Consider the following 25118-nt stretch of genomic DNA (forward strand, 5'->3'; position numbering starts at 1 on the left):
ACCTTAGTCGAGATTAGACAGGCTTCTCGCGAAACTAGGCAGAATCAAAGAGTGGGTAATGATCGGCCATAATTGGCTGCATCAGCTAGCAGAGCCTTGCAGCTCTCTTCTCACTCTTGCAACTACCAATAGCTAGCGTTCTAGTCTGTCTTGCAAGGACACATAGTATCTGGAGTCATGTCTCATGCCGATGGGTAAGTTGGCAGAAACCTATGAGCTAATTTTATCTACCTTTATCTTGACAGTGAGAGAACAGAGCTGCTTGAACTAAATAAGAAAGTGGATCAGGTATAAATCTACTACAAGTAGTCTAAGATCTGCAATGTAATAAATTGAACAGTATCCTGTATCCTAATCTCATCTGCTGAATTGGAATAATTATTGTGTAAATCATTCCTTTTACCTCACCAGATTAAGGACAAAACAACGGAAAATGTGAAAAAGATAAAACAGCGTGAATACAATTTGGGAATACTGAGTGACGAAGTTGGTATGTATGTATGTATGCATGTATGAATATACATTTCAGTATTGTTATAATCATAGATCACGTGGAACAAAATGCAAAAGATTTCAAGAAATCTGCCGAGAATGTGAATAGGGCGGAGTGTTGTAAGACGTATAAGGTGAGTATATAGGTCCACTGACCACTAGAGTACAGCTCCATATTGATTAGATGTTCTTCACACTCAAACTGCGATCTGTAATCAGTTGGTTTTAGCTAGTTTCGGTATGGTCCTAATATATAGTGTCAAACTGATACTATTACACTATTACACAAACACTGTGCACAGCGCAACGTGTCTTGCACACAATGAACCTTTGTTAATGTCAACTGTGACATACTATTTATGGTGTAGGATTTGTAATTCTGGCATACTAGACCACGTGTGAAATTTAGTTGTACAGCTTCACAGTGGTAGGACACAGGAAGTAGCACTTGGCTACAGGTCGCTCAATCTTCTTCTGCTTTTTGAACTTCGATAAAATAATCTACATGTAGTAGAGGCAAAGAAAGTCCTTGCACTAACACTTGTCCATTGTTTGCTCAGTAGAGTTGAGCCTTAGTAGAGTTGAGCCTTGATTATCCGAACACCTGGTGTCCCCACTAGCCTCATTCGCAGCCTCTCCTTTTTCTGTTCTTTGTCAATAAGGTAAAATACGGGACGAATTGGAGGAACAAAGTAATAAAGAAGGAAGATACAAATACCCTGCCTTGCTAAGTCGCGTGACAGTAGACAAGTGGTAGACAAGTGAAAATGAACGTGGGCAATCACTAGCTGGGCGGAGCCTGACAGAGCAAAAGGCTACAGCATGCCTACGCATTGCAAACTCTAACATAAAAGCTGTTAGCATCCTAGATAGTACGCCAGAATCAAGTGTGGAGACATCGTAGACGAGGGCTTACTTAGTAAAGACTGAAGACTACATATCTAGATCTAGATCTCAGTTTTTTCCTGAGTTCAGAACAGACCCACTTGACTAGTAGATATATTATTACAGCAGTAGTCTACTCTAGTCTTTCATACTTCCTCTACTGACTAAAGGTCTCACGAAGGCTGACTCTATAATTATACTGTTCATAAAATTATACCCCCTAGTACAGATATATCATGTTCCTGGTAAATTCACTCCGAGTACTGCGTGTGTGGGAGGACAGTTATTGAGATTTTATCTCGCCCACGCTCATTAAATTTTGTCTACGTCAGTAGGGGATCACGCGACTTAGCATCCTTTTTCTTTGTCGCTTCCTTCTGTCTTTCTTTGTTCCTCCAATTTTTCTCTTCTTAATTCTTATTGTGACAAAGAACAGAAAAAGGAGGGCCTGCAAAGGAGGCTGGTATCCCCACCTCATCCGGATGACTGAGATACCGAAATGACTCTAAATGAGCCACGCCCATCAATAATCGAGTGGCCTCTGCATGCAAAATCAGCAATCGATGCATGCATTTCCAAAGCAAATTAAGGTAGTATAGTCTTGGACCAGAGGAGGTATGACACACTGATCAGCATTTAAAGTCGATCATAATGTTAACAATCAATGTAGCTCTCACTAATTAGAAACAGACCCAGTGACTTATAGTTTACATAATTTGGTATAATTATGCCTATTCTCATAATAATGGCCTATATTATTATAGCTAAGCTGTGTTAATTTTTACAGCTTTGGATTATTCTAATAACAATTGTTGTGGTCATCATACTGGTCTTGGCTGTCATTCTGATAGGTAGGTCTATAATTATATCACACCATTGAATCCTTAAAACATATTTTGCAGGAGTACTTGTGAGTCTCTTCAAAAGATAACAGCCTTGCATTCGTACCATGCATTATGACAATCAATATGACAGTGTGTGTATACGTACTTATATTTGGCTAATCATTTTTGACAATTAATCACTCATCGTTTACATAAAATTACGATCAATATAAGGATAATTATAGAAGAGCTGTGGTATTACTGACAGCATTGAAAAGTAAGTGTTGTTTTTTTCTGAGACTACATATAGATCGATATACACAATAATTATTATTACAGCCTTAGCTACTGTTCTCTTGGCATTCAAGTACAATAGAGACGTCTTGCGATAAATCAATGGAGGCTGAGGTGGTACTCGAGTCATTGTAGGGATTTGAATTTGGAATAACTGTCATCTCAATACTATTTTCTTTGTCACCCAAATCTACTGATTGCGCTGGTACAGAATATTTGCTGTCTTCTGGTATGTAAGCTTCCTCAAAAGAGCTTTCTTTTTCAATACTATTCGTGAAATCGCTCCTCTGTCTCGTAGAAGTATTTGCATATGAAATAACTTCATTTGGTGAGGATGGTGACCTTGAATTGTTTCCAGTGGTTTTATTGCCTTTTGATAGCTGTTTGGATAAAGCATTTAGCCTCAAAGTTTTGGTCCAAAAGGCTCGACCCTCAGAGCTAACGATCACAACAAATATGAAGAACACAAAGCCTTGAAATGCGTTGAAAATAACAAAGAGATAGCTGAATACTAATTCGGATGCTTTATCGAAGGTGAAAGCACCAAATATCCAAGCAAGGCCTAGGACCACAGATATACTGAAAATGCCCATCATCAGTTTCAAGTTAGCGATATTGAGCTTCGACGTATTGTTCATCCCCACACCTTGTTTTTGGTGCATTTTCTTGATAATAACCCATAAAACACAAGCAAAAACAATCAAATTGAATATCAGCACTAGATATATTGGGATTAGTGCAGTACCCAGGAGTACATAAAGGTTGCTAATGAAGCACCTGGGATCAAATTAAATTATTATTATTATTACAAAAACATCAATTTATTTATACTTACGCTGTTGATCTATCCTCAGCCATATCTGTGCCACTGAAAATTAGATAATTATTTCCTGAGCTCAGTGTTCCAAGAGCGGCTGTTACAAATACGAGTGGAAGTACTGCAGGAAAACAAAATTATTACAGATTTGTAGATCTATTTATAAATGCCATAATTCGTTTGTATATGCATGACAATTATGGTAAACGTACTCCAACAAATTAGGGAAGTGATGAATAGGAATCTTTTTGTGATAATTCCAAAGACCAAAACTAGCTTGCGGAACATTAGCAATGCTTGAGCAGCCATCCATAACATTGAAGAAAGCACAAAATATTGTAACAGGCTGGACATGAATGTACAGATTCCCTTAATTTCAGTTCGGTCGATCCCTATCATGAATGTCAAAAGCATGCCAAGTACAGAGATGCAGAACTGCACTTGAAAGTAAGTAATGTCCAATGAGCGAAGTTTCCTGCACATTTACAGTATATTCATGGTACGTACAGTCACATGCACAAGCTTTAGCCATAATTATAACCAAACCATTCACAAGCATAAATTTCCTGAAATTCCACACAATATAAACTCACTTTGATCCTGTGAGCGTAATGATCGTTATGATGAGCCCTATGATTGACAGTACAGATCCAATATAAGATATTGCATCCAGAACTTCATCACTCTTTCGTGGGCTAAGTCTTGCTTGAATATTCTATTATTATGAATGCTAGATAGTGAACAAAATTAATCGTGAATACATACCATAATGATTGCGAAGTTGGTGAGATGATTGCACTGGCATGATATGGATCCATTAGTGATGTTGCTATCGAGCACAGAACAGCCATCAGTACTCCAGTTTCCTAAAGGCAAGTAAACAATCAACACTATAGATCTAGTTTATACTTACCAGTAGTGAAGTTCCACGAAACACAGTGAGTGGGATTGGTACGTGTATAGTTCTATGAGCAAGAAATCAGTAGTTGAATTAAGTGTACATGCATGAAAATTGTATTCACCTCAGTGTTAACGATGATTGGCAAGGTAATGGTAACTGGTAGTGTCAGATTGGAGATGAAAGTGTTGGCCACAATTGCCCCCACGACTGGTGTTCCAACAATAAGACCTACACTGTCAAGATATTCATCCAGAGGGAAGAGAGATGAATTTGGGTACACAGAAAAAGCAAGACCTGTCGACTCAGTCTGTTTAAAGACTTCACTCGGGAGCATCACTGTAACTTTGTTGTAAGCTGGAGGGCTTGTATCTGTGTGTTGGTATGTGTAGAGTATCGTATCCAATTTTGATTCACTGCTGAAACACTAACCATTGTATGAGTTGTTCACAGCAGTCATTAAGTCAAGTGCAGACACATCAAACACAAATCCAACTTGCCGAAGAGTTGACAGGTTTCCCTGAATCATTATAATCATGACTAATACACTGAGACTGGTAATTATGATCTGACACATACACTATACAACATAAAGATGTAGAGCAGACAGAGCACGACTACACATAGATTGTACCTGCTGTCCCCTGAACAAGAGTTGTGGTTGTTCAATAGTGTTGTTAGTGAAGTTCTCCTGGCTAACAAGATTTTCAGCGAATGTATCAAATGACGACACAACTTCTGTCGAAGAGTTTCTGATAGCTTTAGATGGCCAAATAGAGATTGCACTAACAACTCCAGAGACATTGGTCAAAAACTATGGTGAAAAACCATTTACATAACAATTAAAGGGACCATGTGAAAAGTGCACCACCGGTATAATTCATGTCAACCTACAACTCTAGACTGGTTAGTAACATACCAGTACTAGATATACATACAATAAGTGAGGAGCTTTTTACTTTCAATTTAAGACCAAAATGTATGCGTATACACGTATCTTTAATGTGCATGCAAGGGATATTCAGATCTATAATATAAGTACAGGCAGTACGAGACAACTGAACATGCAACATGCATTTAATTTCTTACAGGAATGTTAATTGAAAAGTTTCCAGAGGTCACCACTGTTGCTGCACTTGACAAAGTTGATGATACTACTGCTGCATTATCAGATATTTGATCTCGCATATCCGTGGCAGCAAATGACACAGCATTCGCCAATTGTTCTACAACCATTTCAATGTTTTCAGAAGTTATCCCAATCTGTATAGATGGAATATACAAAAGGTTGCGAAGGGAAAAATAATCAGTGTAGTGGCACGCTCAGAACCGAATTAAGAGCCTAAACGTACTCCCTCTATTAGTCTCATGCATGACCTATAATAATATGTTTAGTGTATATACATACTAGCTGTACCATATCAATGTTGAATGCACCAAATGAGTGGGGATTGAGAGTAAGATCTTTAATCTGACTCTCCAAGGTCGAGCCCCCATTCACAACCTTGCCGTTCTTTAAATACATCACCAACTTTTATAAGGTGCAGGTGATTCATGAGACTAACTCTCTATAGTGACACAGGACGAAGGGACTATACTCTCAAAGTGGCTTTGTTGTCTCTATAGTGACACAGGACGAAGGGACTATACTCTCAAAGTGGCTTTGTTGAATGCTTTAATGTGATACAGTATTAAAGTATCACCAAAATTATAGACTTACCTGTGAAATCCGTTGAAACTCAAATGTAGTTTCACTAATACACTCTCCTGGAGTGTAGGTTGACCACATTCTGTGTCCATTACATATTCTAGCTACAGTAGCAGTGCTGTTTGGTGCATTCAGACTCCTGTAATAACATAAAAATGAATTTTTGCCTCCGACTTCTGTTTCTGTCCAGCTATACACTCCGTGCAGCACAGTGTTATTGATTTCAGAGTCACAGAATCCTTGATTAGATACTACAATGCGAGGAAAAAAACAAGTATGTGTAGATCTACATGTACGTAGGAATTGACACTCATTGCCGTCATTGGTCAACTAACATACACACGCACCATTCACACTGTCCTTGACAACAACTGGGTATCGTAGGCGTTGCAACACGTTGCTGGCTGCGTTTGTAATGACTGTACTATCACTGCTACTAGTCAGGATACAATCGTACCTATCCCAGGAATTTTCAACGTCCTCCATCCTCCTGCGAGCAATTAAAATTATGTGTGTTGAATCCTATTACTATAACGTTTAGCGAGTGAAAAACGTTTGCGAATGGGCTACATCAGCAGAATAAAGCCATAAAGCAATTATATATGACATCATACAACAAGTACTGGATAGGTCTGTGCTACATGTATCTTATTCTAGTGATAATAGCACTCAAAGTTCACATAATTATGTAATTTAGCTATTCTGGTGCCCAAATTAGCAAACCTTCCATCCGGCAGAGGTCTGCATTGAGCAGCTGTAATTTCGTCAACCTCACTGACAATCTGTTTGAAGACAGATTAAACACTTAGAAATGTTATATGATTTAAACACTTACTTGATTACTGATATAGCCAGCAAACAGTGCAGGTGGGTTCAGTTCAAAGCGCATCAGCATGTTAGGATCGGTAGAAAATCTCATAAAAGAGGGTCTCCCTTCAGCTTTTGTATAAAGGGTTACAATGTGAAGACGTAGCCATGCAAGTACACTACAACCTATGTAGCTCTTATTTCAATTCTTTAAACAATGCAATATTGTACCTATATAATTATAGGGCTACTACAGCACATGTACCTGTTCGAGGACGAGGAGTGACAGTGACAGAAGTATTAGTTACTTCAAAGTTGGATGCCACACATTCGTACATACGTGATATTTCATTTTGAACGTCTTGAAAGCCAATATCGATGCGGTCCATGTTTGAGTTGCTGAACACCAATGTCCTAAGGTCAACTCTTGATGTAGAATTTCTAAAAGAGTAAAGATGTCCAGCATAGTCCGAAGGCGGCCCGTCATTAAAACTTCTCTCCACTGTGAAAATACTCATAACATTGCACAGAAATCGAAGTACGTACCTAGCGTGCCATTTTTGTATCTCCATTCAACACGGAATAATGGACTAGTTTCACACACAATCAGTAACACATTTCCGTAATCAACCGAAGAACTGTAATTTCCCAATGTCACATTAGGAGTTCGAGCTAAGTGTGAAAAACATATGTAGCTTCATACATATATTATTACACGCTGATCTACAACTTACGAATACACTCCGTGAAGTCTTCATTTGGCTCATGAGTGTTGGGGAGGCAACTGACAGGATTTGTATTCTACAAAAACATAATAAGCTGTTTTGGCTATTCCACTGTTTCTTACTCACTGCAAGAAGTCCAAAATTGGTGAGATGGTTGCAAGTGCACTCCACTAAGCCACTATTCTCGTCATAAGTGACAAGAGAGCAGCCTTCATTACTCCAGGTTCCAGTACCTATAAACAATGGATTAACGAATGTCAGTCATGCTATAATTGTGACGTCTAATCTCTGCCTACAAAATGTTTACTGAAAACAAACACATACCCAAACTTGAGTCTGAGTCCCAGAAACTACAAATTGGCGCTCTATAATTCTGAAAAATAATTTAAGAGCATAAGTAAGTGCCAAATTAATTTTACTGATCTTACTGTGTTTGAAAGGATCATCGAAATGGTGACATTACCCACAAGTGCCTGATCAAGGATATTGGCTCCAATCACAGGCGAGCCTATTTGGAACCTGGGATTCCTGTTTGTTTGAGGCGACAGGGGAAACAAGTTAGCATCTGAGAATGCCGAGAAAGATAAACGGATGTTTGGAGAAGAGAATTTACTAAATACTGAAGGGGGTAAACTGATACTCATTGAAGAGCTCCTCGCGGTGAAAGATGGCCCAGCATCATCTGTGGGAAAAGATTAGAATAATTATGTAAAAGCACCAATACTATACCACCACTTACTTAATGAAAACATTTGGCCAGATTGTTGAAGACTTTGTAAAGAAACCTGGACGATAAGGGAATAGTTAACACAGGGATATCTATGTGGTACATAATATTATTTTCAAGATCCTGTAACCTTCAGTTCAGCTGTATGTACAGATTTGCAATTGTGGTATCTTAGATGAAGGTGCTGCACCAGTCAGTGTCTACTGTGTGCATGCAAACGAATAATCACTAACCTCTCTTCCGATATATGCTACAGATGGAGATGACGTGGTAATGCCAGTTGTTGTGAAATCAAAGTTGTTAAAGATGGACTCAAACGTTTCAACCATACTATAAAAAAATCCCAATCAATGCAGTTCACAATCAATGCAGTAAGCAATGCATAACAAGTAAACACAGTAATTATATACATGCATGTAGTTGACATATAGCAGACCTTGGAGCATCATCCTGCAGAGCATCGAGTGTCCAATTGCTCACATCACTGAGAATGCCTACAAGGTCCTGTACGGCCTCCTCTGGGAGAGGCGGTTGACCGGCAAAATGTTCAAAAAGTTCAGAAAGCACTTTAATGGTGACAGACGACTGATCTTCATCGTCACTTCTACTGATAGTCGCCGAGACATCTGCAACAACGCTGTTGGCATTTTGTGCAGTAAGCTCCTGAGGTGAATGATGAAAGTCCATGCACAACACGTTACATAACACTTGACACCACATTGCTTACACATGCACATACGTACATGGTGTTTAAAATAACTGAATGCTATATACAGACCTGGATTTGGTTTTGTAAGTAGCAAGTGTTTGCAGTAGGACACGCAGAGTAGTTAGTATCTTCCCACTTTCCAGACTCATCACATGTCTTTATGGCCTCACGACCTACTATTACACCGCTGCAATTTAATTCACAAGGTATCGAAATTGTTTGTTTTGCAACTATATCACCGAGCCAGAGATAAGTGCCAAATGATCCTATTTCTTCTATTTCAGGGCATGTAGCTGTGTAAATGAGTCATAAAAACGATGCACTGTGCATGACATTGTAACAGTACACACATTCACAGATGACGCTGATGTCTTGGTTGTGGTTGCAATTGTGCAAACTGGAAAAGTCAAATGTGTTGCAATCAAAAATTGAGTCTTCAGTTCCAGCGCAATCCAGTCGAGAAAGGAAGATAGGCCCTTTGCCAGGTCCATACATTGTGCTGAACATGTGATCTTAAGAGTATTTTGTGAACAAAGTGATCAACAGAATAATTATATAACTTACTTCTGCCTGCAGAAAAACCAGCCATCATGCACACAACTTGTGCATCAAGGCGATCAAAACCAATTTCACACACAGTGCCCCATACATTGTTCACACAAACTTCCAGTCTTCCTTCAAACAAGTGTGGTACACCATCGTTAATCAATCTGATATCACCATGAGAGCAATTTTCCTCAGTAAATTTTACCGTCTCCACTCCTGGAACACATACATGATCGATCACAATTATTTTATAGGCAAGCACCGCTATAATAATCATTATTTCTGTGCTAATACATCTGTGTTTCTGCTCACCCTGACACACGACATCAGCATCATCACCACCCACACACACGCTGGAGCTCTCACTATCACAATCTGTGAGATGTGCCTCTTTTCCAGTACAGTTAACATCAATGAGTGAAACTGCTAATTGCCTTTGGGTGAATTTAGACGGTCCTACAACTGCTCCTGCGATTAAAAAGAAAAGGAACTATACTCACTACCCTACATGTAGTAGCTATAGCACTCAATTCACAAAACTTACCATTTGGAGAGAATCCAAGCTGAGAGCACACTACAGAAGCGTCTAGATTGTCCCAATTATCCCTGCACACAGTGGTGTAGGAGCGATCATGGCATATCTCTACTCTCCCAAGCCTTAGCCGACCGTTATAAAATATAAACTCCTTCTCAACATTGTTATTCTCTCTGAGTTTAGTGTAAAATGCTTCACTTGACTCTTCATCGGGTATCAAACGAATATCTCCTTCAAAGCAAGGCACTGCAAGAAGGTATAGATAAATATGTACTCCTTACTTTGGTGCAGTCAGGTTACCTTCGCACTTAACACTCGCAACATCTACGTGCCTACAATCGCTAATGTTTTGTGAATTTTGACAGCTTAATAGAGACGTCTCATTTCCTCTACAAAGAACCTTGTCCATATGTATTTGAGAAAGGTTGGGGGCCTTGCCATACAATTTGTTTGTGAGAGTTCTCCGGATGGCAGCGTGATCTGAAATATGGCCACACATATAAACATATTACATACAAGAGACAGCTATAAGTACTAAGACTAAAAGTTAACCTTTTCCTGAGAAGCCAAGCCTATGGCAGACAACTCTAGCATTTAAGTCATTCCAGTAACGGTCACAAACTGTCCCAAACACTCCTCCACGACACACTTCAACTCTTCCCTCAGACTGACCCTCTGACGGTACACTGCCATTCATCAGCCGAATATCACCTTCTGCACAACCTGTGAATTGTTACGACTGAAAGTCTGCAGCTCACACATGTGTTGTACGTATCATGCATTACTTTGAAAGTTAAACGTACCACATGAAAACCCATCTCCACTGTACTTAAATTGACATGTGCAGTTAAATCCTCCAATTGTATTATCACAAGTTGCATACTCGCTACAATTGTGAATTCCACCTTCTTCACACTCATTGATATCTAAGGATGGGACAGAGCATACTAATTTTATAGTTGATTCACATACATTGCATCAATACATTGAATTATATCAACTCAACTAAAAGATATTAGAGGTGACTTACCATGACAGGTATTGTTGTCATCAACCTTATAGCCCTCATTGCAAGTACAAACATAGCCACCGTCTGTGTTCTTACAAAAAGTACTTCCATTGCAAACTGCTTCGAGAGTTTCGCACTCATTAATGTCTGCAGACAACAATAAAAGCAACCATAACTTGTTAGTCTTATGGATTTCATTACCATAAACTGTACTGTACTGACATGAATGAAAGTGCTAACAATTAATCATTGCAAACCCACTACATAAAATTTATGATTACCTTGACAGAATTTGCGGTCTTTTATAGACATGAGCTCAAAGCCATGAGAGCAATTACAAGTATAGCTTCCATCCGTATTCTCACAGTTATGACAACTTCCATCATCAGTGTCACACTCATTGATGTCTGGAAGAATTATTATTATGCATACTGAATAGCGGGTAATTTTTATGGGTAAACAATCTGTTGAACTTAGGCAGCGGTGATTTTCGTGAGTAAAATTTCGTTTGCTTCACTACGTGCACTGCATTGCATGCGTTCCGGTAAACCACGCCTACGTTTTCGTGGGTAAAATTTCCGTTGAGGTCATCTTGCCCACAAAAATTACCTGCTACGGTACTGTGTTTCTCACATTGACTATATACACACCCATGCATTTTGAATCAGCTTTAACTATAGTAGGCATAGATCTTGCCCTTCTTGCCTTGTGCTGATGTTGCTCATGCAGGCAAGAAATCATAAGAGGGCTAATACTCTTGACTATTCTTTACTGAATGCTCACCATCACAGTTTTCTCCTTGAAATCCAGGTCGACACCCACAGCTATAGGACGTTGTGGAATTGTAGATACACATCGAATTTGGACCAGTTTGTTGTAGGCAAGGTTGATTTGTGTCCGGATCACACACTGAATAAAATAGTTTCACTATATAATAACATTGTTAAACTAAGTTTTGAAACATACATGGGCACACCACTGCTACATCATTTGCATGATCTGAACAAAGAGGTGTGGTGAGAGAAAGTGGCCTATGATCACAGTCGAGCAAGTTTTCCTCCGACCCGTCACACCGGGATCCACTGAACTGTAGGAATACCGGTCCACTACCGAGACCAAAGGGTGAATCATGGAGAAGAATGGCACCTGCAACAGAAAGTATAGGGTATCATAAAAAGATTAGGCACAGCAAACATTCGTAAACTTATTCACCTTCTGAATAAGGTCCCCACTGTCTGCATATCACTCGAAGTTCACTGGAACTGATTCCATTGTCACATATTGTTCCCCACACGTTGTTGATGCATATTTGCGCTCTACCAGTATTATTGAGTCTGTTACCAAACAGCATGACGTGACTGTTAATGCACTGAGTAGCAGAGGCATCAACTGTTGCTGGATCTACACATGTACATACAACAGAACATACATGCATTAAGTAACTCAGTAAAACTGGTAGCTGGCATACATAAGTAGGTGCCTATACCTTGACAAATCACTGCTGCATCATGACTGCACTGTTCACCTGTGAATGGTTTGCGTGCACACTGCATCACATTCACCTCACTTTCCGAACAAGTAACACGATCGAACAGTGTTGCACGAGTGTCAGTGCTGAAGAAACCACTACCCACTGGTGAAGCACCTGTTGGTTTTTAATACAGTGTACATCTCAAAACATAGTACCGTACAGCGGGAACTTTGTGAGGTGTAAAATTTCGCATTTTTGAGGGCAGACAGAAGAGGCAAAAATTAAAACTGGTATAAACTTCCAAGCACTATTATTTCACATGGCTATTGGTGGGTGTGGTTTCCTGGCATTGAAATGCGCACCCACAAAAATTTCCCGCTTTACAGTAGATAGTTTAAAGGACCATTATGCAAGGGCGCGTTTCACCTTGCACCTCGTAAACCAAATCTTGCATGTTTAGATAGAACGTTGTTGCTGCTCTTACTAAATGCCTTAACTGACTGACACCACTGCTTTTCATGCATAATTATTGCTTGGCTAATCCACACATCCATCATTCATTTAGCAATTTAACAGAATAGACACACGTGTATAGCGTGGTACAGTATGCACATACCATTAGCAGTGAAGCCCAACTGTCTGCACACTACTGCAGCCTCATTAAATGACCAGCTGTCACCATCCGCACAGATAGTGCCATAACGACCGTCCATGCAGATCTCTACCCTGCCCTCACTCAAGGTGTCATCTATATACACCAATTCTTCTTTGGTCATTGTGTCTACAAACAAGTCGATGTCATCACCGACCGCGAGACGAATGCTGCCGTTAATACAGGTAACTGCAATCACAGGTAAAAGGGTAAAGATAACAACCTCAATAAAGATTCTTATTTAGGTACTGTATTACTAAGGATTAGTATAGTATAATTGTGATCTTATTTTTGTCATAAGCACTCGCAATTAGGTTCGCAAAGGTTTTTGATTCTCGAAATATTAGTAATACGGTAGTAGCTATACTGCCGAAGGTTCGTATGCAATAGACAGAGTACATACAGTAACATGTACAATTGTATAGTGCATCACCTCCACACTGGACTCCAGCTACTTCAGAAATGTCACAAGTGTGTAGCCGTGGACCACCTAGCTCACACTGAAGTAGGTTGCGCTCTTCCCCAGAACAAGACAAATCATCTAGGATGATCGTGGCATTCCCAGCCCCATATTGTCCAGCAGCTTCCTTAACAGCTACCACCTCATCTGCACGTCAATATACATGCAGGTACATATTGCAGGACAAACAATTAAATAATTAAATGGCCACAATGCTCCATGGTTAACGATCTTAACCAAAACCTCAAATAATACTGTTGTGAATAACACTCACGGATGGAGACGTTGAATCCAAGCTGTCTGCAAATGATTAGAGCTTCAAGCTCATCCCAAAGATCATCACATACAGCAGTATAGGAATTGTTTATGCAGACCTCCACCCTACCCTCTGTTTGATCCACACTAGGTGGCTGACTATCACTCAACAGAACAACTTGACCTTCTTCACATCCTGTAACAGCAACTTAGTTTGTTAGAGAAAAAGTGTAACATGAGCTTACTGCAAGTATTGTTCATTGTGGTATTGCTGCTATAGCCGAAGTTACAGAGGCACTCATAGCCGCCTTGAGTGTTGTTGCAGTAGCCATTCATAATGTCACAGGTGTTAGTCTCATTCTGTGCACACTCGTCAATATCTACACATGTAGGGAAAGGCAGCCCATGCAACTACAATTTATAATGCCTAACAATTACCGTCACAGATAAGGGTAGTGTTTCCACACTCCACAGAGATAGGATAGAATCCGACTGCACACATACAGCAGTAGCTTCCCTCAGTGTCGAAGCACATAGCGTTATTACCACAGAAAAATTGATCCTCACACTCATTGATATCTGTAGATACAAGTTGGCAGGGAAAGGATGTACGTACAGTGGTATAATACATTTAAATTAACTATAATTATAGGGTAATCAATCCAAAAAACTGACTTTCACAGGAAACACCATTTCCTTCATATCCTTTGAAGCAAGTACATTCGAAAGTGCCAGGTGCAGTACTAGTACTGTTGCATTTTGCGTTTGAACTACAGTTATTGAGTTCCATTGAGAGACAGGCATCGATTGCTGTAGAGGAATTCAACCAGAGTTTCACCATGCTCCTAATAATGGTGTACTATTATAATACCTTCACAAGTGACATTATCGGGCAACAGTCGATATCCAGTTTTACAAGAGCACTCATAACCATCACGAACATTCAAGCACGTTTGGGAGCAGTTGTTCAGTGTGTAATTGCTACATTCATCGATATCTACAAGAGAGGGACAACAAACAATAGATATACAATGCCTACATACATGCAGAACTAGCTAGAACTTATCTTACCGATACATCTAATGCTGATGTCCATGGAATGGTCACACAATCGATCCACCACACCCAGTGGAGAGGTCATTCGACAGTCTGAAAGTGTTTGGTCATCAGCAGAGCATTCCAGTCTGTCCACAAAGATAGGACCAGTGCCGGGGGAGCCAGACACTATCTCTGCACTGTCTCGTGAGTATTTGCCCAATTGCCCACACAACACTCCAGCGTCCACAGAGTCGAAGTAGGAATCTCCGCATACACTGCCCCAGGCATTGTTAAGACACACCTCTACTCTGCCTTCAATAGACTGCTGAGAAGTATTGCTAGTAACTACTCTAATCTCTCCATTCATGCAAGTGGTGTTGGTGTTTTCTTCAGTAATGTCTGGAGTTGTGTTGATATAATAATTATAATGTTCAATAACTGCAACACAAAGCTTACTTTGGCATGCTACTCCAGCATCATTAAAACGATCACAGCCACTGGTATCAGTCGAGTAGTTACATTGGAGGAGGCTCTCTTCATTGCCTCTACATTCTGTACTCGCTAGTATATCTGGCGGCATTAAAGTTCCAAATTGCCCTCGAGTCAATGGTACAGCTCCTGCAAAGTAACGAGTATTTAATGATTTCTGCTGGGGTATAGGGGGAAGGAGGCTTAATTTATCCATGTGCAAACTTAAAATAAGAATTTCTCACCATATGAGCTGAAGCCCAGCTGTTTACACACCACTGAAGCTTCCGCATTACTCCAACCATCACCACAAATGGTACCATACGTGTGATTAAAACAGACTTCAACTCTACCAACCACAGATGAGGATACACTGTCCACAATATCACCAAGTCGAACATCACCCTCAAAACAAGCGACTACTGATGCAGAAAGACGTAGAGCGAGGAATGAATGTAAAGTACAGCTACTAAAATTAATAAACTTACTATCACAAGTGATTCCGTCTCCAAAGAAACCATCGTTGCATTCACAGATGTAGCTACCATTGGTGTTGGAACAAGTGGCGTTGTCATGACAAGAGATGGTAACCTCACACTCGTCAATGTCTGGTAGGACAAACAGAATATAGAGTGCATACTCCTGTGATTATTAACAGACGAGTTTTATGCACCCGGTATAATACAATAATTATTCACCGATGCATGACTTGTTGTCACTGTTCAGAATGTAGCCCAGCTGACAGGAGCAATTGTAGTACGGAAAACCAACAAGATTATTGCAGGCGTATTCACAACCACCATTATCAGTCGAGCACTCGTTAAAATCTGTAACAATTAATGGCAACAGAATAATGGCTCCATCACGTAGTACTGCTTAAACATTAACACAATACCTCTGCATGTGACCCCCACATCCTGTGAGTGCAGACAGTCATGGAGACCAACAGAGCGGCTGTAGAAGTCACACTGAAGCAAAGTTTCTTCATCACCAGAACAAGCCAAGTTGTCCAAAAAAATTGGGCCAGTCCCAGCACCAAACACACCAGCATTCGGATGTACAAGGACTCCTACACAGAAACAATGACACGTTTTCACGATAATCATAGTGTTCGCATGCAGATTACCAAATGCATACAATCATGAGTATAGTGCATTCTACAATAATAATTGCCCAGTAATTACCAGCGTAAAGTACATGTAAGCACGTAGTATCAAATAGGAGATTGAATATTGCATGCATCAAGCCAAGCAAAGACTGACATACCATTGTAACGAGGACCAAGTTGTGAACAAACGACATTGGCATCACTTTCACTGAATCCATCACTGCAGACAGTGCCCCAGGCTCTGTTGACACATACCTCCAGACGACCTTCCAGCTCATGTGCCCCTTCTACCAGTCGCAAATCACCAGTAGTGCACGTATCATTTATGGTAGAAGGTACTGTAGCAGTCAGAGGTAGTAAATCAAATTAATTACAGGTTCTATTTCTTGCTCACCTTGGCAAACTACACCAACACCTCTGTTTGTACACATATCTACGGCATTGGAGAACACACACTCGGACAAAGTACTTTCTGATTGATCACAATTCACTGTCAAGAGAGGGGGAAGAGGAAGAGTCTCTTGGCGAAAGCCACCATTTGTAACAGCCACTGCACCTGTGATTATAAAGGTCAAAATAATTATACCATAAAAATGAACTGTGTTTTTTACCATAGGGCGACAATCCAAGTGTTCTACAGACTATAGATGCTTCTTTGTTGGTCCAAGAGTCACCACACAACGTGTCATAGCTACCACCACTTGAACAGTACTCCACACGCCCAGCAAGCAGAATGTCATTATAAGTGAAGAACTCCTCAATATTCTTAAGCCACGGAGGAAGTGTGTTCGTGATATATTGATTCCTATCTCCAAGTAAGAGTCTAGTCTGTCCCATGATACACATATCTATATAATATAGAAGGACATTTTACTGCATGTAGCTGATGAAGTAACGTAACGAGCATGTACGTATAGTTTAGTTTGTGTGTTGTATATAAGCTTATGGCACTAAATAAAATAAAATTAGACTGAGAATGATGTACCAGCACAAGCAAATCCATTTCCTTCATATCCACGGCGACAGCTACAATCAAATCCACCCTCAGTGTTGTCACAGGTAGCAAACTTGCTACAGTTATCCAGAGAGAGGGAGCACTCATCAATGTCTGCAAGGGTGGTGTGATAAATTTGTTCCCAAAATTAAAATAATTATACTTATTGTTAAGGATTAATTTCAGACAATCATGTGAGACGTGTAGGTTGACTTACCAATACAATCTGCGCTCCCCTCGTATCCACTGTCACAATAGCAGTAAAAGCTACCCATGGTGTTCATACAACGCTGAGAACAGTTGTTCAGACTGGCATTGAGACATTCATCAATATCTGAATAATCAATGAAAACAGTGACTGTCAATAGTGTGGTCAACGAATCACTATACCTTGACATTCTAGTCCCACGGTGGAATAACAAAGTGACGGTATGTAAAGGCCAGCTGGTAGGGTAGACTTGCACTGCAATAGAGATTCCTCACTTCCCTCACAACTCACACTACTCAGGAAAATTGGGGCATCAGATAATCCACGAAGCTCAGTCAGATTTTCAAATACCGGTAATGCTATAAGGTTGAGCAAATAATAGTTTAAAATCGCCAACAACTCAACAATCACCTGTATAGTCGCCAAGAGAAGCACAAGCAACATTAGCAGCGTTCTCGTTAAAACCATGGGAACACACAGTTCCCCATGCGTTGTTGACACAGACTTCCAGTCTACCTCTGGTGGAGCTCCCTCCAGTAAGTCTCAAAGCTCCATCGTTGCACTCAGCACTCTCATTTAGCAACAAATATGCTAGAAGTACGTATTAAATACACTAAATGTGTACACACTCATTGACTTACAGGTGGAATGGCAGACTACTCTTGCGTCCTGGAATCTGTCACAAGATGTTGCAGAGGTATCATCACTTCTTTGGCAGTCAAAAATGTCTGTCTCATTTCCAGCACAATCTAATCCTCCCAACAGAGCAGGCAGACTACCTTCTAGGAAGAGTGAGTCGGAACTGGTCAATGGAAAGGCTCCTATAGAAACAGCAAGTTTCAAATGATCGCAAACAAATTGTAGTGTAATTATTCTCTATTCTGTAGACACACACGTAGCCATAACTATTCTACGATTATCTTTCTCGCACCATAGGGTGAGAATCCAAGTTGGCTGCAAACCACTGAGGCATCATTGTTTCCCCAATTGCCGTCTTGACAGATGGTGCCATATACTCCATCTACACATACCTCCACCCTCCCTGCCCTGAGCACATCACTGCTGTTCACGACAAAAAAGTTGGGCTCGATTGCTCCGTAGTCTGGTGAGTCTTCATCCTCTCCTATCATTAGTCGGATTTCCCCATTTGAGCAAGCTGCACAATTATTATTGTCATTGTAGGCACTTGGATAATATCTATATGCAACATGAATACCGTATTATATTCTCGAACACTTTTAGCAAGAAACCCAAAATTCTATGCAACTCTTCATGGATAGTATAAGAGGAGGACTATTCATCCTTCATTCTTTCCTTATCCCTTATCCGTTTTCATAGGTAAAGAAATACCTGTACTAACGCATGTTCCATTATCGGTCAGGACGTATCCCTGAGCACACCCGCAGGTGTAGTTCATGAAGGAGTTCTGACAGAGTGCGCCCTCCCCAGGACAAGGATCACCACTTGCACACTCATTGAGGTCTGTAGTATTAAACGATGTGACATAATTATGCTTTGTGCAATCAAAGTTTTGGCACAAATTTTGGTGATGCTTGAGGCATAGATCTGAGAGAAATATGAATACTGTAAGCAGTACATGTATAATAACTATACCTGCACACTGAACAATTACAACATTGTCTTTTTGGCAGTTTGTTATCCCGACTGGTCTAAGTTCATCAGCACAGTCCACCAAACTAGTCTCAGTGCCGATACACTGGAGGCTGTCCAGGAAGATGGGACTCGTTCCATTGCCCACGGATACAATAGCACCTGTGCATGCAGGAATGTCATTATTGAAGAACTTTCGCACGAAAACTGGCTTCCACACCCTCGACAAAGCTGGTTGGAGCTTACCAAAGCGTAATAATTTATAGATAAAAGCGTTTTTTTAGCAAGGAATCCAATGGTGTATATATGAAATTTAGAAATTGAGTAAAGTAATGGGAGTATAAACTATGAAAAGTTATGAAAACTTTATGGACGCTCAACTCAACTCTAGTTCTCATACATAATAATAGTTCTATTCCCTTAGCAAATTGATGAAGGTAATTAATCTCCAGTAGTTATCAAAATAAGGTTGTACGTGTAAGAAATTTCTAGTAAGATACGATTATACACCTTTGATTGTACTTTCGGCCCATTTTAAAAACCTGTAACTAATCAAATAAGGCAATTATTTTGTTTTAACATAGCAGTGGCGGATCTAGGAGAGTTTCAGTGGTTTCAAATGAAACCCCCATTTAGATAATGTGTGAGAGATCTGATCGATCGATCAACAACTTAGTCAACTAACTGCTAAGCCAGTTAGCTAGCTACGTAATAAAACGCTGAGTAAGAGCATAGATCCAAGTACGACATGTAAGAGCAATTAGGTATAATTATCATGTGCTGCAATTGTTGCTATTTAGATACAGAAAAATCAGCGTTTGTAGAATCCTATAGCCAATAAAAACAACAGGCAGCGCATAATCACTTTTATGTAGCTAGCCTGTTAGTTCTCAGGTATACGGTCATCACGTAGCTACACATAATTATTTGCTGGCTCGACAATAATCGCAGCATGTGATTGGTATGTAATAGTTAATAACCCAATTGCTCCTACATGTCGTATCTCCCCCAGAATAGTATTTAATTTCCTTTAGCCAAGATTCTTGCCACAGTGCGTGGGCGTAAGCACGTTTTTGAAACCCCCTTTCTTATTTCCTGGATCTGTCACTGTATAAGTATTCGGATGGTAACATGTTTACACTGACCAACACCAGTGAAGCCAGGGATGCGATTACAAACAACATCTGCTTCAGGTGAATTGAAACTGTTCTTGCAGACACTTCCCCATGCGTTATTGACACAAACTTCCACTCTTCCCACTCTGGTCATTGTAGTATGATCATCAACCAAGTCGACAAGTCTCATTGCCCCATGGCTGCAATTTCCAGCTACTGTTGATTTGGCTGGTGAATGAGAAATATACATGATAGATATAGTAAACTAAATGCAAAGTGTGCAAGCAGTCATCACAAACGCATGGAGAGATAACTATCACTAACCTTGACATATGACTCCCTGATACTGTCCTCTTTCAACACAGTTTCCACCATCATGAGCCCGTATCAGTGTAGTACTAGCCCTGCTCCACACAAAATAAGCACCATTCACACTAACAGCACCTGAATAAAATCGATGATCTCTTTATGATTTTTGAAACAGTAAATAAAATTTAATTTCAAAGTGAGTATTTTGCTTGGTCTGGAGCTTGGTCTGGAGCCTATATGCCCTACGAATTGATATAGGTTTCTCCTACACTTGCTTTTACTAATTGCTTCATTAAATACAAATAGCTCACATTCATCATAATCAAATTATGCTAAAAACATGTTCCAATGTTGGATATTAATTTTCCTGAGCCTATACTTAGGCCCACTCCTACGCTTGCTCCTACTAATTGCTTCATTAAACTCACATTCATCATAATCAACAAACATGTTCCAAGAATATGTCAATGATCCCCCAGGGTATGACATACAATTATGACAATTAGTGGCGGACATGGAATTGAATACTCCCTTCACATACCATATGGGGAGTAATCAAGGGAATTGCAAACATCCGAAGCAGTTGTGTCAGTCAGTAGGTCTTGACACAGAACAGCCCATTTATTATTGCGGCATGTCTCTATCCGCCCTCTTGAGGGAACACCACCATCCAACAAACGTATATCATCATCAGTGCATTCTAGAGAATATGAGCAAGCACCCGACGTTGGAGTAATCACCTGACTACTAACTAACCAATCAACAAGTACGTACCTAGCTCGACAACAAAATTTATCACTCACCAAATGAGCAGCAGATTGAGACGTCATTGGTATGGAGACTGCAGCTTAAAGAATCAGTGATGGAACAATTCAGCAAAGACATTGAATAATTGGTGCATGAAATGTCAAATATAGAACCGGTTCCTTCACCTAAGAGAGCATCGCCTGAAATGTTAGTGGCTACAGTGGGAAAATTGCAAATGCACACTGTACTGAGCGATTTATGTAAAGAGGCATAAAATTATACAAGAATTGGTTCATTGGAGTATTACAGTGTCATACGGTAAATCAGATCGAGTGCGTATTTAATCATTTGCAAATGATACTGTACAAGCCTTATTGGGTCTAACTATTGCGAATTGCCAGCAAAATTGCATGGGCATACTCACTCGTTGCATGTCTTTCGTTTGCGAACTCGCAATTTGCAATAAACACATTCTAAATCTGATATACGGTTATTCCAAGTAATGTGCGGAAAGTGATATCATGGTATATGTATAACAATTGCAAAATGATTAAACATGTACCATTTCCGGCTGAAAGTTGTTGACATGCTGCTTGAGCCACATTTATATCCATCCCATTGTCACACACAGTACCCCATACTCCAGAGTGGCACACTTCCAGACGTCCACAAAGGTAGTCTGTTTCTTGTTGAATTAATCTGGCATCTCCGTCAGAGCACTGGCACTTTCCTATTATGGGCAACATTAGTAATACCTAGCATAGCTACCTCCTAATGAGCTCACAAAGTTGCTTACCTAACCCTAAAAGTTGCACAATGAACCACCAACAAAGCAAGAAGTGCTTAGTATGAGAGCACATTCTTCTAAGCTAGCCTCTCCAGGCTTTACACTAGGCCTTGATTCTAGTAAAACTGATATGCCAGCAGGGTGGTCTCATTTTATGTAGTGTGGCATATCACGTTACATTATTGGTAAAAACTAGCTGTAGACACAGGATACATGTATTAGAAGCTGACCACAAGAATGTAGGGAACCAGCTGTTGCTGCAGACTGTGAAGTTCAGCGTACTGGTTTACAGAAGATTTATACTATACACAATCATACGTAATCGTATAGAGCGAAGTTGGTGCGTAGTATTTTCGTAGTCTCGCGCAGCTATTTGAACGCTAGGTCGATAACATGGGTCTGGGGAACTTCCTATGTAGAAGTTGTGTCGACACGCCGAAGATTTCTTGGCGTGTTAACCGCTGCGGTCAATTGGAGGCAAAAAGAAGGAAAAGAAGTTATGCAAAGCAGCCTCTTGTTGTCCAACTTGCTACAGTTTCCAGCTAGATGCAACTGACAATTATGCTGTAAGACTATCCCAGAAGATCTTTGATTAGAGCTCTGTAGCTGTCTGTTCTTGAACGCAGAGTATGGTAGAAACCGTTCCAAAACAAATGTTCAGGATCAAAAGCTATGTAATCTAGCTAAGGCCACTCCAAGTGACACTCTGGTTTCTGGTCCTGAAGTTTTTCTAATTGCATGCGGGCGGGCGGCTTTTCTCATTATGTCATTATCAGTTTCACCTTATGAATCTCATTATTTTGCAAATGAATATCATTATCACACTATTTTTGTACCGCATGGACCATTATGCGCATGCGTACAGTGCATCCAGTCTAAAGAGTAGAATACCAAAAATGTGTGAGTAGTTGTACTTAAATGTAAATATCTTATGATTGGAACATTTCTAAGAAAATCTGCTGATACCATTGTGTAGGCGAATGAATAAGCTACAACATATCCAAAATTGTTTCCATGACAACATAAGGTGGTGGGTTTGTGGTGATTAATAAAACAGTACCCAATTGTTATAGTGGGTATTCGGTTAGGGAGAGAAAAGGCCAACGGTTTCCGGCTAAGGTTTGGAACTTTGTCACAACATCTATAGATAGTTTGGCTATGTTATAGATAGTACATGGGCATGAGGTATCTATGTGTTATAGTGTCCCATATCACGAGGGCTTTGCCCGAGGGATGAGGGACACTATAACCATAGATACCGAATGCACATGTGCTAACTGATTTAGATCCCACTTTTCATTGGCTGCCTCAGGCAAGAAGTGTATCTATAAAAGCAGCAAGCCTTAGCAACAGTTTTATTTTTGAAAATGTCCTGTTCTGACAAGCTAGTCTAGATGATTTCTGCTAAAAAAAACCTTTGCATTGGCCTTGCTTCAACATTGGAATGGACAAACTAGTGACTCCACCTTGTGTAGGAAGCGCTCTACAACAAATGAGCCCAGCCTCCTCTTTCTCTGCACTCAAGCCCCACCCCAGCTCAAGCTTCTCAGTAAACTGTTTTGATATGTACGGCTAGCTAGCAAGGAACAGCTTGCAGCAATGCTACAGTGCACTATCGTTCCCAAAAAGACACAGGAGTCTACTGCAATTTGAAACATGGCTGCAGGATAGAAACAGGAGGACAAAGTTGACAAATGCTACAAGTTGAAGACATGCTTTCATCATGCTTGTGACAATGGACCCAGAACTGTTAAAATCATTGGCTCTTAGTGTTCCTCGTAGAGACAAGAAAAGATACTGGTGAACTCTACCATCAACCCAGCAAACGCTATAGAAACTGGTAGTGAAAAAACTGAACAGCCATAGCTAATTATCATGCAGCTATACAGCTTTATTATCCTTTCTGTACATTCAAAAATTATACTTGTACTTTAATTATACCCTCAAGCTTATAATTCCCTGGGAAACTATGAGATTATGGCTCATAATTCCCTGCTAAACACACACAAGTGGGATCTAACTTATGAAAGATTCGATGTTACTTAAATATCTACACATCCTCCGCAGTGCTCAAAATTGCTAGTTTTTAGTGCCGTTTCGGTTAGGGAGAGATTTGAAGAAAATCTCACGGCTAAGGTCTAAAAATTACACGGAGTAAGCTTGAATAAATTGTCTAACTTTTGATAAGAAATTTTTTTCCAGAAATACTTGTAGTTCCAGAGATAATTGATGTTACGTACATTTTTTTACGATCACCCCCATTATCTCCTAAAATTATTTCCCACTACAACAACTTTTGGGGAAATATTTTTGAATCATGTTGTAGCTTATTCTTTTACCTATACAATGGTATGAGCACAATTCCTTAGAAATGTTCCAATCTTGAGATACATTTAAGTACAACTACTCACCTATTTTTGTATTCTACTCTCTAGACTGGATGCACTGTAGTAGAAATAATGGGATAGAAATCCAATAATGAGATAGAAATCCAAGAATAAAATCTGATGCGGGCGGTGGACCAGAAACCAGAGTATCACTTGGAGTGGCCTAATCTTCAACAATGATAAAATTGTCATTCCATGAATGTGTACTGTTAAAAAGGCACCTGCACACTCTAAAGTCATAATTATGTGTGTGTGCTCATCAGCCAGTACGTAACACATCAGCTGCAACCCAACATATTTTAGGTCTAGACAGATGGATGGATAATTATATCTAGGTGTGTAAAATTAATTCATAATTTATCAAGAAGAGAGACCCACCAGATTTTTCTTCACACTGAGATCAGTTGACATGATCCAGTCATCCAATTACAGGTGGACTATGCCTATGGTATAAGACTGGTCCAAATGCATGATAGACATCCACAACCAGGACAAGGAAGCCGGCCGCCATGGCTGATTAAAAACTAGCCTC

At 40.0% G+C, this 25118-nt stretch overlaps 2 protein-coding genes across 6 annotated transcripts; one reads left to right on the forward strand and one right to left on the reverse strand.

Moving 5' to 3' along the window:
* The first annotated feature begins 32 nt into the window (after positions 1-32).
* LOC135333587 (synaptobrevin-B-like) lies at positions 33-2434 on the forward strand. Of its 2 annotated transcripts, XM_064528571.1 has the most exons (6): positions 33-194; positions 246-288; positions 412-490; positions 547-626; positions 2165-2228; positions 2280-2434. In XM_064528571.1, exons 1-6 carry the CDS (start codon positions 178-180, stop codon positions 2306-2308), a joined length of 312 nt encoding a protein of 103 aa, XP_064384641.1. In that variant the 5' UTR covers positions 33-177; the 3' UTR covers positions 2309-2434. The 2 variants fall into 2 exon arrangements, with proteins under 2 accessions (XP_064384641.1, XP_064384642.1); XM_064528572.1 differs by lacking the exon at positions 2165-2228.
* LOC135333555 (deleted in malignant brain tumors 1 protein-like) lies at positions 2382-25117 on the reverse strand. 4 transcript variants are annotated; one of them, XM_064528521.1, is made up of 67 exons: positions 24965-25117; positions 21975-22142; positions 21469-21627; positions 21207-21365; positions 20681-20800; positions 20387-20584; positions 19245-19403; positions 18981-19112; positions 18562-18786; positions 18272-18451; positions 18042-18221; positions 17813-17989; positions 17640-17756; positions 17414-17536; positions 17040-17276; positions 16823-16984; positions 16587-16766; positions 16216-16389; positions 16019-16147; positions 15809-15928; positions 15566-15742; positions 15309-15470; positions 14886-15251; positions 14686-14811; positions 14490-14624; positions 14253-14393; positions 14060-14194; positions 13834-14010; positions 13533-13706; positions 13064-13288; positions 12463-12621; positions 12189-12377; positions 11943-12122; positions 11760-11885; positions 11258-11383; positions 10998-11123; positions 10771-10893; positions 10520-10690; positions 10268-10447; positions 9977-10213; positions 9745-9900; positions 9451-9648; positions 9237-9398; positions 8956-9179; positions 8614-8840; positions 8411-8507; positions 8190-8235; positions 7879-8132; positions 7775-7823; positions 7577-7683; positions 7460-7526; positions 7272-7397; positions 6991-7227; positions 6754-6857; positions 6642-6700; positions 6266-6408; positions 5931-6169; positions 5300-5473; positions 4845-5024; positions 4643-4730; positions 4335-4582; positions 4226-4277; positions 4078-4178; positions 3906-4027; positions 3525-3787; positions 3331-3433; positions 2382-3272 (listed from the first exon to the last, which is right to left on the reverse strand). In XM_064528521.1, exons 2-67 carry the CDS (start codon positions 22024-22026, stop codon positions 2543-2545), a joined length of 10974 nt encoding a protein of 3657 aa, XP_064384591.1. In that variant the 5' UTR covers positions 22027-22142; positions 24965-25117; the 3' UTR covers positions 2382-2542. The 4 variants fall into 4 exon arrangements, with proteins under 4 accessions (XP_064384591.1, XP_064384590.1, XP_064384589.1 ...); XM_064528520.1 differs by lacking the exon at positions 24965-25117 and adding an exon at positions 22209-22369 and having other exon boundaries at positions 15566-15739; XM_064528519.1 differs by lacking the exon at positions 24965-25117 and adding an exon at positions 22209-22369.
* Position 25118: the final 1 nt, after the last annotated feature.

The sequence above is a fragment of the Halichondria panicea genome, chromosome 3 (assembly GCF_963675165.1).
Source record: "Halichondria panicea chromosome 3, odHalPani1.1, whole genome shotgun sequence".
NCBI lineage: Eukaryota > Metazoa > Porifera > Demospongiae > Suberitida > Halichondriidae > Halichondria > Halichondria panicea.

What these genes read in the sequence shown, in the direction of transcription:
- LOC135333587 (XM_064528571.1), top strand. An exon ending in AATACTGAGTGACGAAGTTG is followed by an intron (nt 491 to 546) that starts GTATGTATGTAT and finishes TTATAATCATAG; the next exon opens with ATCACGTGGAACAAAATGCA. An exon ending in AGTGTTGTAAGACGTATAAG is followed by an intron (nt 627 to 2,164) that starts GTGAGTATATAG and finishes TAATTTTTACAG; the next exon opens with CTTTGGATTATTCTAATAAC.
- LOC135333555 (XM_064528519.1), bottom strand. Translation starts at nt 22,272, where the DNA reads ATGTGCTCTCATACTAAGCACTTCTTGCTTTGTTGGTGGTTCATTGTG. An exon ending in ACTTACAAAACCAAATCCAG is followed by an intron (nt 8,841 to 8,955) that starts GTCTGTATATAG and finishes CATTCACCTCAG; the next exon opens with GAGCTTACTGCACAAAATGC. An exon ending in TTCGTGGAACTTCACTACTG is followed by an intron (nt 4,179 to 4,225) that starts GTAAGTATAAAC and finishes ACTTGCCTTTAG; the next exon opens with GAAACTGGAGTACTGATGGC.